General features: G+C 44.5%; 1 protein-coding gene across 3 annotated transcripts in view; it reads right to left on the bottom strand.

Annotated features, from left to right (window-relative positions):
• Col14a1 (collagen type XIV alpha 1 chain) overlaps window positions 1–13,107 on the bottom strand; it is a 191,035-nt gene that overhangs the window by 70,755 nt on the left and 107,173 nt on the right. For all 3 annotated transcript variants that reach the window (XM_013074157.3, XM_004850222.3, XM_087190733.1), the window contains exons 24-25: window positions 6,744–6,890; window positions 2,714–2,770 (exon numbers count right to left, since the gene is read on the bottom strand). In XM_013074157.3, coding sequence (XP_012929611.2) covers window positions 2,714–2,770; window positions 6,744–6,890 — 204 coding nt within the window. The remainder of the gene's footprint in view (window positions 1–2,713; window positions 2,771–6,743; window positions 6,891–13,107) is intronic.

Here is a 13,107-nt window from a genome sequence, read left to right as displayed (position 1 = left end):
TAATGCTAGCACAGGGAAAGCATTATCAGAGTGTGTGAGAGATAGCGACGTAATCAACAGGCCAAAAAATAAACCTACAAAATACCAATAAAGCTCATTTTCAGGGCCCTTCTTCAGCCACGAGGGCTGCTTTGGATTAGCACTGTCTCTCTACCCTTCTGTTCCTGGAGATCATCGTGGTCGATTCTGTTTTATGACGATGCAAAACAATTTAGTCTTCAGTAATCAGAATCTTTTGATCTTAGGGAAGTTGCACACAAATATTCTGTGAGATAATATGTCCTCCTTTCTTTTAAAAAACCTCAGTTTCTATTTCATTCAGTACAATCCCATTCTGCTGAAGCTATTTACAATGTAAAATAAACCTTCTCCAAATGAGAAAAACACTCCCGGGACAGTGAGTGTCTGCTAAGGTTCCTCTCATTAGTTCTGTGATTTATAGACTTTTACAAATTTGTAGATTAAATATAATGCTGCAATGAATCACAAGATCTACTAATTGTATTTTAAAAAACAAATCCTTTGTTTTCAAGAAAAGGTGAAAAGAAAACTAAGTTTCACCTTCAAAATGAGAGCAAAATCAATTTTAAAATTTATTATTAGAACATTTATTTAAAGCATCAGAGAAAATATCCATGAAAAAGTTACCTTTGGGATACGAAATTGTATTTTTAATGTTCTTCTTTAAACTTTCTTTTACTTTTTAATGTGTGTTTAATGAGTATGACTTCAATAATAAAATTTTACGGGCTTTTCGATTAAGTGCACTCAGGACACACAGCTGGAAGCGAACAGTGCAGTCTAGCTGCAAACGCCCACCGTGAAAACCATCACCAAGAGAACTTCAAACCGGCGCCCTGCTGCGTCCCTAACCCTCTCCCGCGGATGCTCCCGACCTCGCCTCCCAAGAGCATCCGCGAAGCGCTGCCGATAAACCGGCCTTCCCTACTCAAGGAGATGCCGCCCTCAGAGCCGGTGCAGGGCCCGTGTCCCTGTCCGGTGAGAAGCTCACAGGGAGCCTGCAGAAGGCTGGCTCGGGCCCTGGGAGGAAGACTCGCCTCCAGCTGAGGAGTGTGAGAAGCTGGGGACAGCATGGCACCGGCTCGGCTCGGCTCGGGAGCTCGCGGTTGTTTGATTTTGCCGTTTTCTGGGGAAAGATGCTGAGCAGTGAGCTGAAGGGCGGAGGGGTACGCTGATTTCAGCGGGGGCTGGGCTTTCTTGGTGTCTCGTTTCCTCTGATCCTGACCCTTACTTCCTGTGGCACCTGACCCCACTGACTTTCGGCTCCTGTGGGGTGACAGGCTCTTCGGGATGCGAGGTGAACAGAACTCTTCTAGTCCTGCCTCCAGCTGCTGTCCTGCCCTCTCCTCCTGCCCCTCTTCCTCCCCACTCCGCCAAAGATACTGTTCTCCAACCGGGCTCCATCAGGGCACCGCCCCTCCTGTTCCTGCCACCTTCTCATCGCCACTGTTGCCCGAGGGACAGGGCCCGGACTCGCCGTCCTGCATGTCCTCCTCTGCCCTCTCTTCCCTGCACCACGCTAAAGCCTCGCCGGTCCCCAGCGCTCACGGTTCCCTCTGTGCTGCCGAGAGCGCCCAGCCCACCGTGCCTGCCAGGCTAGCTCTGCAGATGCAGGCCAGCTCTCCTTTCTGGGCCACTCGAGCACAGCAGCAGCAGCAGCAGCAGCGGTGATTATTCTCCCCCCCGGAATAGCATCCTACACTCTCTGTCTCACAACCCCGACCCCTGCCTGCTCATTATCTGCAAGAGAAATGAGCAGAGTGGCAACCACCTATTATTACTGCAGGCCCCGGCCTAGCGTCAGAGCTTTGAGAATTCATATTTGGGTTCATGAATGTTCACTAGTGGAATTAAATAAATTAATGATCAGTGCTTTTTTAAAAGGCTTTTCCTTCTTTGCAGTATCAGAATCAAATCCCAAACTCTCTACCACTGAGCTACATCTCCAGTGCCATGCTACCATCCCTTTTCAAAAAGTTCATGAGATAGAGTCTCGTTATACTGCCCAGGCTGGCCTCACACTTAGGATCCTCCTGCCTCAGCCTCCCGAGTAGCTGCTGTTATAGGTATGTACCACCAGGCCTGGCCAGAGGCTTTTTAAAAAATGCCCTTAAGAGCTCCGTCAACAGTGCTGGGAACCTGCTCCGAAGAGGGCACAGGCTGGGAGAGGGAACCTGGGCCTCGATGCCCAAACGCAATTCTCTCCACAACTCTGATCACAAACTGAACTGGAAAAGAACCAAATCAAATTTCCCTTTAAGCTCAGCATTGAACCTGACCATCGAATTTGATTCGGTTCTCATCCAGAGTCATGGAATCGAATTTGTGTCCTGAGGGATCAGTGGATTTCAGAGGCAAGCGGGAAGCCACGGCCTTTGATTTCAGAAAGACAGACCAATTTTCACTTGCAAATTGCATGACTCTTCTTCCCTGGAGAAAACTATGATATTTGCAATGAAATCAATATGAAACAGATTCAGTTGGAAAAATCCACCCTTTTGTATATAGAATTTATTAGTAAATGGGTATTTTTAAAGAAAATCACATCAAAGCTTTTAAAGCACTGATAGGAAGGAGAAAGTGAGGTAGCACAAGAATATCTTTTATTAATACCTTGGTTTTAAGTAAATAAACCAACAGAACCCAAAGAAATCCTCAGCGGAGGAGTGCATCATTATTGCTATCCCCTTACCTTCTCTGGCAGGTGGGATGGTTGGAGGGGACGTCGGTGGCTGAGTAGGCCGGGACCCTATGAAGGAAAGGGAGGGGTGGTCAGGGAGTCATCTCTGGTGTAGGGAACAGAGGGCTGCTGGGTGGTTGTCTAGGGGTGTCCTTGACAAGTGCCTTCTTTGGAGAATCAATGACTCCCGTGAATCAGCTGGTCTGTGCACACTGGCCCATCCCTCCTCCTCTGCAGACCAAATGGTTTTGCCACCATTCTGCTCTCCCTGCAGCATCTGCACAAGCTGTCAACTACAAAGTGGCTCCCGTGTTGATCTGAGGCAGGAATCCCGCCAACCCCTTCACGTTCGGTCTCGGCTGCTTTCACACACACAATCAGCTTCATTCCCACCCTGCCCAGCGAAGGCCTGACCATCCTGTCCATCTTTCTCCCAAAGCAGCCCCCACCATATGGGACCCCGGATGCTGGTTCCAAGGGAGTGTGAATCCCCCGTCCTGAACAGCCCCCAGCTGGAAAATGTCTTTCCACTCTGAGGACTGAATCTAAAGCTCTGGTGAGCTGCAGTGTGTCCAGACCGTTCCAGCCTGGATGGGAGAGGTGTCATCTGATGAAAGGGCCTGGAGACCCACAAAATATCACTTCTCAATGTGTTCTTTTCTTTTCTTTTCTTTTCAGTACCAGGGATCGAACTCAGGACCTCACACTTGAAAGACAGGCAGTGGAACCACTGACCTAAATCTCCGGCAATGTGTTTTTTTCTATTCCTCCTTGGCACTAGAGATGTAAGGAAAGCTGAGAAAGTTTTCACTATCCTAGTTTGAAATCTGGGAAGCCCCCTGCCAATCCTAGCTGTTCACAAAGGAGAAGTCAGGCTCAAGAAAGAGTAAACAATGCACAACCAAAGGATCCATGTTCAGAACAGACCACTTGCCTGAAATGTTGTAAAGGGAATTCCCTCATTAGACAGGGGCATTAGAAGAGATCAATGTGAAGGCATCTTTCAATTCTGAGAACCAGTAAAATAGCATTATTTAAATAAAGTGATCCAACACTAAAAGAGTGAAGTAACTGTATATTACTACCACAGAAAAATGTCCAAGGCTACTTTTTTTGGTACCGGAGATTGAACTTGGGTCCTTATGCTTTCGAGGCAAGCAGTGGAACCACTGAGCTAAATCCCCAGCCCCCCCAAGGCTACTTTTTAAGTGAAATAAAGCAGTTCACAGGATACCAAGTGATGACCCCACTTGTGAAAAAGTGATAGAATTTCTGGAAGGAAACCTCAGTGGCAGAAATGGGGATTTCTGGAAAGGAAGAATGGGAAAACGTGGAGATCAGTAAAGCGTCTATACACTGTTACATACTTCTGCTATGCTGTATGGACGCAGGCATCACCTTTTTAAAGGTGATTTTTTTTTTTTTAAGCTAAAAAGTTCCAAGAGTAAAAACAACTGAGGGATCTTAGTACTAAAACTAGGATTGCAAATTTTTTTCTTGAAAGCACTGCAAAATGCTTTCGAAACCAGATTTATTCAACTTAAAATCAGTGGAAATACTGCATCATCTTCCCCAATGTTGAAGGGTGAGGAATGTCCCAAAGGCAGCCAATAACTCAAGAGCACAATCAGTGAGGGGCTATGGCAGCAGATCAGGATGTCTGCACTGAACATCTGGCCTCAGACTCTCAGCTAAGAAGAGCATGCTGCCCTGGAGCAGATGTTTATCTTCCCGATATGGCATGCAGATGTCCCCACGTTCAAGTGAGTGAGGGCTGTCACAGTCAAAGGAACGGTCTTGGACTGGGTTGCTTCACGGATTGGACCAGAGCCAGTGGGTGGAAGCCACGAGAAGGCAGATGTCTCCAACATCAGGAAAACATTTACCCCAGACAAGGCTGTCCCAACTGGAGTTAACCCTAGGGTGATAGTTAATTAACAGTTGTGGGACTCGAGCTAGGAGATCCTGAAGTAGATACGGGGTCATAAACCAGAATGTTTGTAGAGGTCAGGCAAGCAACGACTATGAACAAAGAATGTAGCCTACAAACTCGAGAGTGCAGACGCTGGCCAAAGAGCTCGCAGTTAATTGGTTCCAGCAGATTGGCACCAGGAGGATACATGGCTCTGTGTTGCAAGATGCTCTGGATTTTCAAAAAAATATTTTAAAATTTAAAAAAAAAGCAAAGCCCAGAGAAAACATGTCCGATAGTGAGATCTAGCCTTGTGGCCACCATGAGGACAACAGGTACTTGCTCAGCGAGATACAGGTTGCAAAGTTACCCAACAACTACGCCTTTCCTAATTAAAGCAGAGCTTTAATTTTATTGCTGAGCAGAAAGAAGCTCGGAGGTGTTGAATGGCAGAAGGTCACAGTGCTTAAAACCAACACAACGACAAGCCCAAGCACACCTAACGATTGGACCCTAAATCTTACACACTACCAAAGTCTTCTTAACTTCACCAGCATAGGATGTGACTCCATAAAACAAGATTCTAATCTACCACAGAGGGAAATAAGTGGATAAATTCTACAGTGTGGATAACCTGCAAAGGCATGTGCTAGGTGAAATAACCCAGGTCCAAAAGACTACCTGTTGTGGATTTCCACTTGTGTTAAATGTCCTCAAAGGCATATATATAATAAACAAAGTAGACTGCCTGGAGATGGGGGTGAGGAAGGAGACAGGCTGTGTACGGGCAGGAAAGATTTCTTTGGGTGGATAGGAACCTAAAATTGGATTCTGCTGATGGCAACCAGACTCTATAAATGTACTAAAAAAGTCACTGAATTGTATACTTAACCTGCACTTTCACTTTATGGCTTATAAACTGTACCTCCAAAATGTATGTGTAATATAAAATTTTGAGTATGTCAGTGTTAGGAAATAAAAATCTTTATAAGAAATTAGATAAATCATGCAATATATTTTCACTTTTTTTTTCAGTACTGGGGATTGAACCGAGGGCCTTTGCACTGAGCCACATCCCCAGGCCTTTTTATTTGTTTATTTTGAGACAAGGAGTTGCTAAGTTACTAAGTTGCCCAGACTGGGCTCCAATTTGTGATCCTCCTGTCTCAGCCTCCCAGAGCACTGGGTTTATAAGCCTGTGGCACCATGCGCAGCTTTGCCCTCTGCCGATGATGACTTCTTTCTGCATGAGCCAGAAAGGCTGAAACATCTACACGTGGGACTTGTCCTTCTTAAATGCCATATACACGACAGAAGGACTACGAAGAAAGCCCCTGCCCATTCAAACATAAATCCTTGGGCTGGGGATTTAGCTCAGTGGTTCTGGCGCCTGCCTCAAAAGCGCAAGGTCCCGAGTTCGATCCCTGGTACCAAAACAAAAACCAAAACCCGTAAATCCTCAGCGATTTCAAGGTTAAATTCCACATGCAGAGTTAAACACACAAATGTCCCCCAGAATTCACTGAGATAGAAACCACTTTCATGCTCGTGGCCTCCAGGTCAGGGATTCTTGATTAAAAGCCCTTCCATGAATTGGCGGACACCTTCCTTGCTCTCTGGAACATGCAGAAAGCGCCTTGTTTCCATTTTATACTTTGTCTTTGCCTTCAGGGAATGAGGTCTGCCGCCAGCTTGGGAAAGCACAAGAGTCCCTGAGTAGGCAGCAGCTCCAGGGCCAGCCGGTTGGACTTCTCAGCTCCCCTCCCCTGGCTGCTACACTGCCCGAAGGTCGAGACCCAGGCCTCCAACTCCAGTGCGCCCCCACATACCAGTCTGTCCTGATGGATCAGGTTCACAGTGCAGGCCATTGTTTCCAGCCCCCTGCATCACGTGACCTTGGGGCCCCTTGTGAAACATGTGTGGAGAGTGGGAAACCCCATCCTCACAACTTCAGCAGGCTGCGTGTAAGGAACTCTGGGATGGGATCAGAAGACCAACACTTGCCCTGCACATTCGCAGGTGGCAATCGCTGATACTTTTCTAAACAGAATGAAGTTTTAGATCCAAAACAGATGCCCGAAATGCCTGCTGCTCATGTCCAGGGGACCAGAGAGAGGACCCTCTACTTACGTGTTTTCTCGACTATGCTCACACTCGGCCCCTCCAGCTCCTGCAGCTTGGTGTAAATGCTGATTTTATACTCGGAATCAGGCTGAAGTCCATAGAAACAGTGTCTGTTTGTCCCTCCTCCCACAGTGGATTCTTGCTTTTGTGTATCTATAACAAAAATGAAACAGACATACAAAAGTTTTGAAAGAAATCATTGGTATGTGACTCGCTTCTAAAATGCATAATATGCATGGTTTCCATCAGATGACTCCAGAATGAATTATCCTGTATGAAGTGTATTTTTCTAAAGACATAATAGATCCACTGATTGTTTTTTGTTAAAAATCACATTCTATATGTATAAAAATAAAACTTACTATTAAGAATCCCAAGGTCACATTTCTGAGTGAAGAACTATTAACGCACACAATTACATGCACAATCTCAATTGGCCCATGCACAGGTGTGATTGTATCTTTATTTTTTAAAAACGTGAACTCCCAATTATTCAACATGATTCTTCAGCACGTGATTACAGAATGACAGAAAAGGACAGATACTTTTCATTTCACAGAAATTACTATTGACCATGGGCCACCCTTCTAGCCAGGGGTCTAAGATCCGGGTGCCGAGTTAGAGACCCCTAGGTAGGCAGGCTCTGGGCAGTCTGCGTGCCTTCAGTCTAGGAGGGTCTGCAGGGTCTCATGAGCCTCATCCTCAGGTCCAGATTGCTCAAAGCTGCCACAAATGCAGGCAGGGAGCCCCAGGCGCCCCATTTCCTCTTCCTGAGCCTTGTTTTTCAGCTGACACTCATGATTTGTCAACATCACAAAGAGACTCTTAGGGAACTCTAAGACCCTCTCCCGACACCCAGGATGCGCTCTTTTCTGCTCTTTAAACTCACACAGCAGGAAACGGGACACAGTGTGAAAGTGGCCATTCGTGCTCTTGGTTTCCAGGTCCTTTTGCTCTACAGAAGAGCCGTGTCACACACAGCCAACTCCCGTCGTGGTGCTCTCTCTGTCTTCTCCACAGTGGCACAAAGAACTGCTGACCTCTTTCTTCATTCCCACATCCATCCAGAACTGCTGCGCTCCTGCTGGGAGAATCAGCCCTGGCTCTCACAGGTGGAGTCAGATGAGGTTGGACTGATTACACTCACCGTTTCCTGGGGCTTACTATCTGCAGGTCCTGCGCTTTGTGTTTAATATTGACAACCATCACAGAGATAGCGATGATGCACAGGTAACAAGTGCTGGTCATGGGCCAGGCAACAGTCTGAGGATTTTGTCTTAGCTCATTTACCCCTGTAACATTTATAATTATCCACAATCTAAATATAAGAAATTGAAGACCAAGAGAGCTAGGGATTCGCAAGTCCATAACTCAGTAGCAGAACTAAGGTTTAAATTCAGAATGCTAACACCCAATCTAAGAGGAGTTTGCTTTCATTGCCACTCGTGTATCATAAAATAACAAATTAAATATGTAAGTGCTCTATCACTCCATCAGACATGGCCTACTCTGATATTAATTAGGAAGAAGTTCCTAGTGGGTTTCCACCTGGGCACAGAGCATTTATTTTTACCACAGTGTCTGTGGTAAAAAGATGAATCATGGTACCACGAAAAGAACAACTATTCAAATTTCCTTCTAGATTAATTTTCTCCTAAATGGCATCTGTTTAGTCAAAGCTTTATAAAGCTTAATTTCTAGAAATTTAAAATCTACTATTAAGAACTCCATTAATTAAATACATTACACATTTTATTTAATGGTTAAAAAGAACCATCCACTCTTCAAAAATGTTATCTGCAGAAGAGTTTATTAGAAATAAACCATGTACATGAAATGTAAATTCAGGCCAGTTGCTTTTGAAAGTGTAAACCGTTAAAATATCCAATAATTTTTGTCCGTTTAGAAAGTATAAAATTTAGACACATTTCATTCTATATTTTAATATACATATTAGAACAACACATCTATATTTCAGTATGTATATATCAGAATTAACATACATATCATTTGGCCATGGAAAAATCCTGACCTTTAAAAATATAACTAAATTGGCCTGGGATTTAGCACAGTGGTTTCACCGCCTGCTGCACAAGCACAAGGACTCAAGTTCGATCCCCGGTACCAAAAAAAAAAAAAAAACACCAAAAATATAACTAAATTAAAATCATATGGAAAATAAAATTGAAATTTATTTTTATATACTGCGAATAGTAAAAGATTTCAGAAGTAAACTTCACAATGTGATCTTTATTAGTACATTTGTTCACAATGAAGTATTTTCTACAATCATTTTTTATGTATTATATAAAATGATAAAATAAAAATTGGTAAAGTATTTGTGAGGTTATATGTTCTATGAAGGAAGTTTGATAGTAAGTAAATTTAGTTAATCCTGCCTTCCGCTTGGCTGATGTCCAAGTTCAGTCTGTGGCCCCAGGGTGAGGACCCCACAGTAACTGTCTCTTTCTGGCCCTTGGCCACTCTTTCCAGCCTGGTGGGAGTCTTTGTGAGCCACCCTTACCCAGACATTTCCCAAATCCTGTGCATGGATTACACTGAGCTATGTCCACACTGCTTTCCTGGGACTCCATTCTAGAAATGCACTTTTCTGGCATTTCTTACTTCTTGTGGCTATCCATACACTTTGAAGAAAGATCCTTGAAAATAGAACATTAATGGATCTTACTTTTAAAAATAATGTCCATAACCATTGGAAAACTGGAGCAGGAGCTGTAAAATTAATGGCAAATGGTATTCATTCAATTCCCAATACTAACAGAGAGGGCTGCATGGAGGGGTATATCCTGTTGCTTTTGGCATGTGACATTCAAGTCCCATGGCTTCGCCTTAAAGAAAACAAAACTTAAACTGATCAAATGATGACTAATTTCTTCAACCCTTTATGCCAAGAACAGAAAGTTATTTTTTGGAACAGGAAAACTTCTGTCTTCATTTGTGCATTCATTCCTATGCTAGGAAGCCAAGCTAAAATTACATTCTCTGGATTATAGTCATGTTGATGATAATGCCACCAACCCACCACCCCAAAATGTGCTGTGACAGTTCCTGAAAACCATGAGCAAGGTATTCAGGATCTAGGTAGCAACTCAGCTTGAATTTTATGACGTAAATACTTCTATTCCCCAGGTCCCGCCAGTATTCTGACCCTCAATCATAATGACACTACTTCAGAAGTTAATTTGGGGAAGAGGTCTTGTGATCTTTTTTCTGGTATTTGATAAGGTTGGCTCTAAAATACGCTGCAATTGTCTACTGCAGTTGTTAATGGATGCTACTGCAAAATAACATTTCAACACCTGCACAGAGAGGACAATTACAGCGTCCCCTGAACTCTGCTCTATGCAGGCTGGAAGTTCACCAAGCTACGGGATTAGAGAGAGACACACGTCAGGGTCCTTGTGGCACATAAACACATGGACCTGAAGGGAACCCTATATCCAATCTCAGGTTCTGAGTCAACGAAATAACGACAGAAGAGGGGCAGAAACCCAGAGCTCTCCTGGAACTAACCAGCACTCTCACCAGGTCCGAGTTACCAAGACCACCCGAAAGCCTCTTGCTTTGGTCCTCCCTAGAATTAACCAAAAACCCATCACAGATTTTGGCAAGAAGGTGGCTGGCAGATTTGACTTCAGTCTCTCCTAAGAGGACCTTGTCCTTCTGGTAATCTTTTTCTCTTTCCTCTTTGCCATAAAAATGTCGTAATGTTTACAGAAATAGAAGACATCTGTTGTCTTGGCCGGTCCTACATCCAGTCCCTCTGCCTTTGGGTCTCATCCTCCTTGCTCTTGGTCTTTATGATCTGGAGGGGAAAGAACACCACCCACTCCTCTCACTGCCACCACTAGGCCCAAGGTGGAAGCAGCCAGGTCCAACCGGCAGTTTATCGCATGCCTGCGAGCTCAGGGACAGATTTAGGGGCATGTGACTCAAATTGGCCCGCATGACTCAGTGCCTGGACTCCTGCTGGGAAGTTCTGTTTTTGCTGTGGCTGGGAATCTGGAAGCTGGACAGTGTCATTCTGGATCTGACCGAGGCTGCTCACAGAGGCCAGCTGAGCAGGGTGGAGCCAGACTTCATTTTAACGACATCGCCAGAATACCTAGATCCAGATGAGCCTAAAGGCGGATCTAGGCTTCTCAGAATGTGAGCCAGTAAACGGACCTTTTGCTTAAGTTCCTTTCATCCGGTTTTCTAGACATGCAATAAACAAACTTGCATGACTCGGCTAGAACACTTCACCTACAAAAGCCTGGGAAATGTGCAGGTTAATTACCTCCCTTAACAATGGCACATGAAGTGACTTTAGAGAAACTGAAACCCAGAGAAGAAAGTTGACCTGCAGTCATGGCTCCAGCAGAGACTATCTGCTGACTTCTGGTCCATACAAAAGTGTGCATGGTCAGGCCACGGGAAATAGACAAGGACAAACACCACCTGAGCAACCATAGGAATGTAGCATAGGCATTCAGAATCAGATCAACCTGGCGAAAGTGTTCATCTGGCACACGGAGGAACTGGGTCCCATTCTCCCTGGCGTCTCCTCTGGCTGGGTTGGAAGGATGGCAGTGTCTCAGTGTTTGCAGGACACATGACCCCGTGGAATATGTCACAGAGTCAGAACTCCAGAGCCGTGGTAAAACAAGAGCCTTCCCACCAGTCCTTCAGAGACTCCCACCATGCATTTCTGCCTCGGAGCCTGCTGACCTTGGACTGAACCCACCAGAACTGTGAGCCAGATAAACCTGTGTGCCTTTAGGTTGTGGGTCTTGGGTATTGTGACTCTGCTATGGGAAAGACTGAGTCAGAATGGGGGCTGTGTTTCTCTAAGATAAAGAGGCTCGACCTAACTCTTCCTTGCTCCAAAGCTGAAAGACCAGGCCTTGATCTAAATTGTGTAAGTGAAAGCACCTCCGCACGTTCCCCACTGCACCACTCCATTCTTTCCACCACCATACGCTCCTCTTTGAACCCTCAGGCAGGGTCTGTTGCTGAGAAATGCTGTTTAGCCAGACGACTGGGCGAACAAGATGTAGATTAACTTTTCTCACTAATCTTTCTCAGCTAGAAGCGTTGATAAGAAGCAAATGGAACAACACTCCTGTACATTCATTCTTATTTCACTGAGACTATAGAGGCTCAGCTTAGAGATTTCTGGCAGCTAACAAGATGCAGAGAATACAAACTAACTTCACCAGAAGACTATGTCATGATTATGGATGTGTATGCATGTGTGTTATGGTTTAGGCATGACATGTCCCCCCAAATCTCACATGTTTGGAAGGTGATTGGATCATGGGGCACCAAATCCACTGATGAGTCCATGGCTGAATGCACTGTTGGCAGGTGGGGTCTGTTTGTAGGCGGTCACTGGGGACATGACCTAGAAAAGTGTGCTCTTGTCCCTGCTCCTCCTTGTCTCTCTGCTTCCTGGCTGCCATGGAGGTGCAGCTGCCTCGTCCACACCCTCCCACCATGCACTTCTGCCTCAGAGCCAGCTGACCTTGGACTGAACCCACTGGAACCGTGAGCCCAAAAACCTGTGCTCCTCTGGGTTGTGGGTGTTGGGTACTGTGTCTCTGCAACAGGAAAGTAGCTATGACAATATATGGTCTCATGTTTTGGCCAGTAAAGATCTTGGCTTCAGAAGGACTTATTGTGGTTTTAGACTATTAGATCAATGTTATCAGATATATTAATCATGTCCTCTGATAGACAATGCCACTGTCAAATCACTGAATGATCAGATCCTACTAATTCCACTGAACAAGCTACTTTTAACACATCCTTTTGCCAATCTATACAATTCTAATCTTTATGAAAGGCAATGAATAGCCACAGGAGCTTGATTCTTTCATTGAAATTTCTTAAATGATATAAATGAACAAAAATATTATGGGATCGTTTAAGAGTGTAATTTTCATACTTAGTATTTTTTAAAACCTAACAAATACTACTAAATGTCAACCCTTCTATATTAAAGTGTGACTTAAAGATATATAAAATATAATTCAAGATTGTGTAGTTGTTTCACAAATAGTCATATATTTTTCATCTAGTTCAATTAAGATGCCATAAGTATACTTAACACAACCACAATATTCTCCTATCATGTCCTGATTTTCTTTTCCTTACTGTTCTCTCCATATTAGGCCATTCCCATGCATCTAGCTCATGTCACAGTTAAATCATCACAGGGAACCAAGGAAGTGACGTCACTGAGGTAGATGGACACCAGACAAGATCTTGACAGGACTGGCGGGACATTCTAGAACGATCCTCCTACTTTGGTTCATATTCTATAGGGCCATACATGCACATGGTCTCAGTGCTCTCCCAAATTATG

The sequence above is a fragment of the Heterocephalus glaber genome, unplaced genomic scaffold (assembly GCF_053883595.1).
Source record: "Heterocephalus glaber isolate CG9 unplaced genomic scaffold, H.glaber_assembly_v1.0 deba00001555, whole genome shotgun sequence".
NCBI classification, from domain to species: Eukaryota; Metazoa; Chordata; class Mammalia; order Rodentia; family Bathyergidae; genus Heterocephalus; species Heterocephalus glaber.
This window is presented reverse-complemented; position numbering and strand designations above follow the sequence as displayed.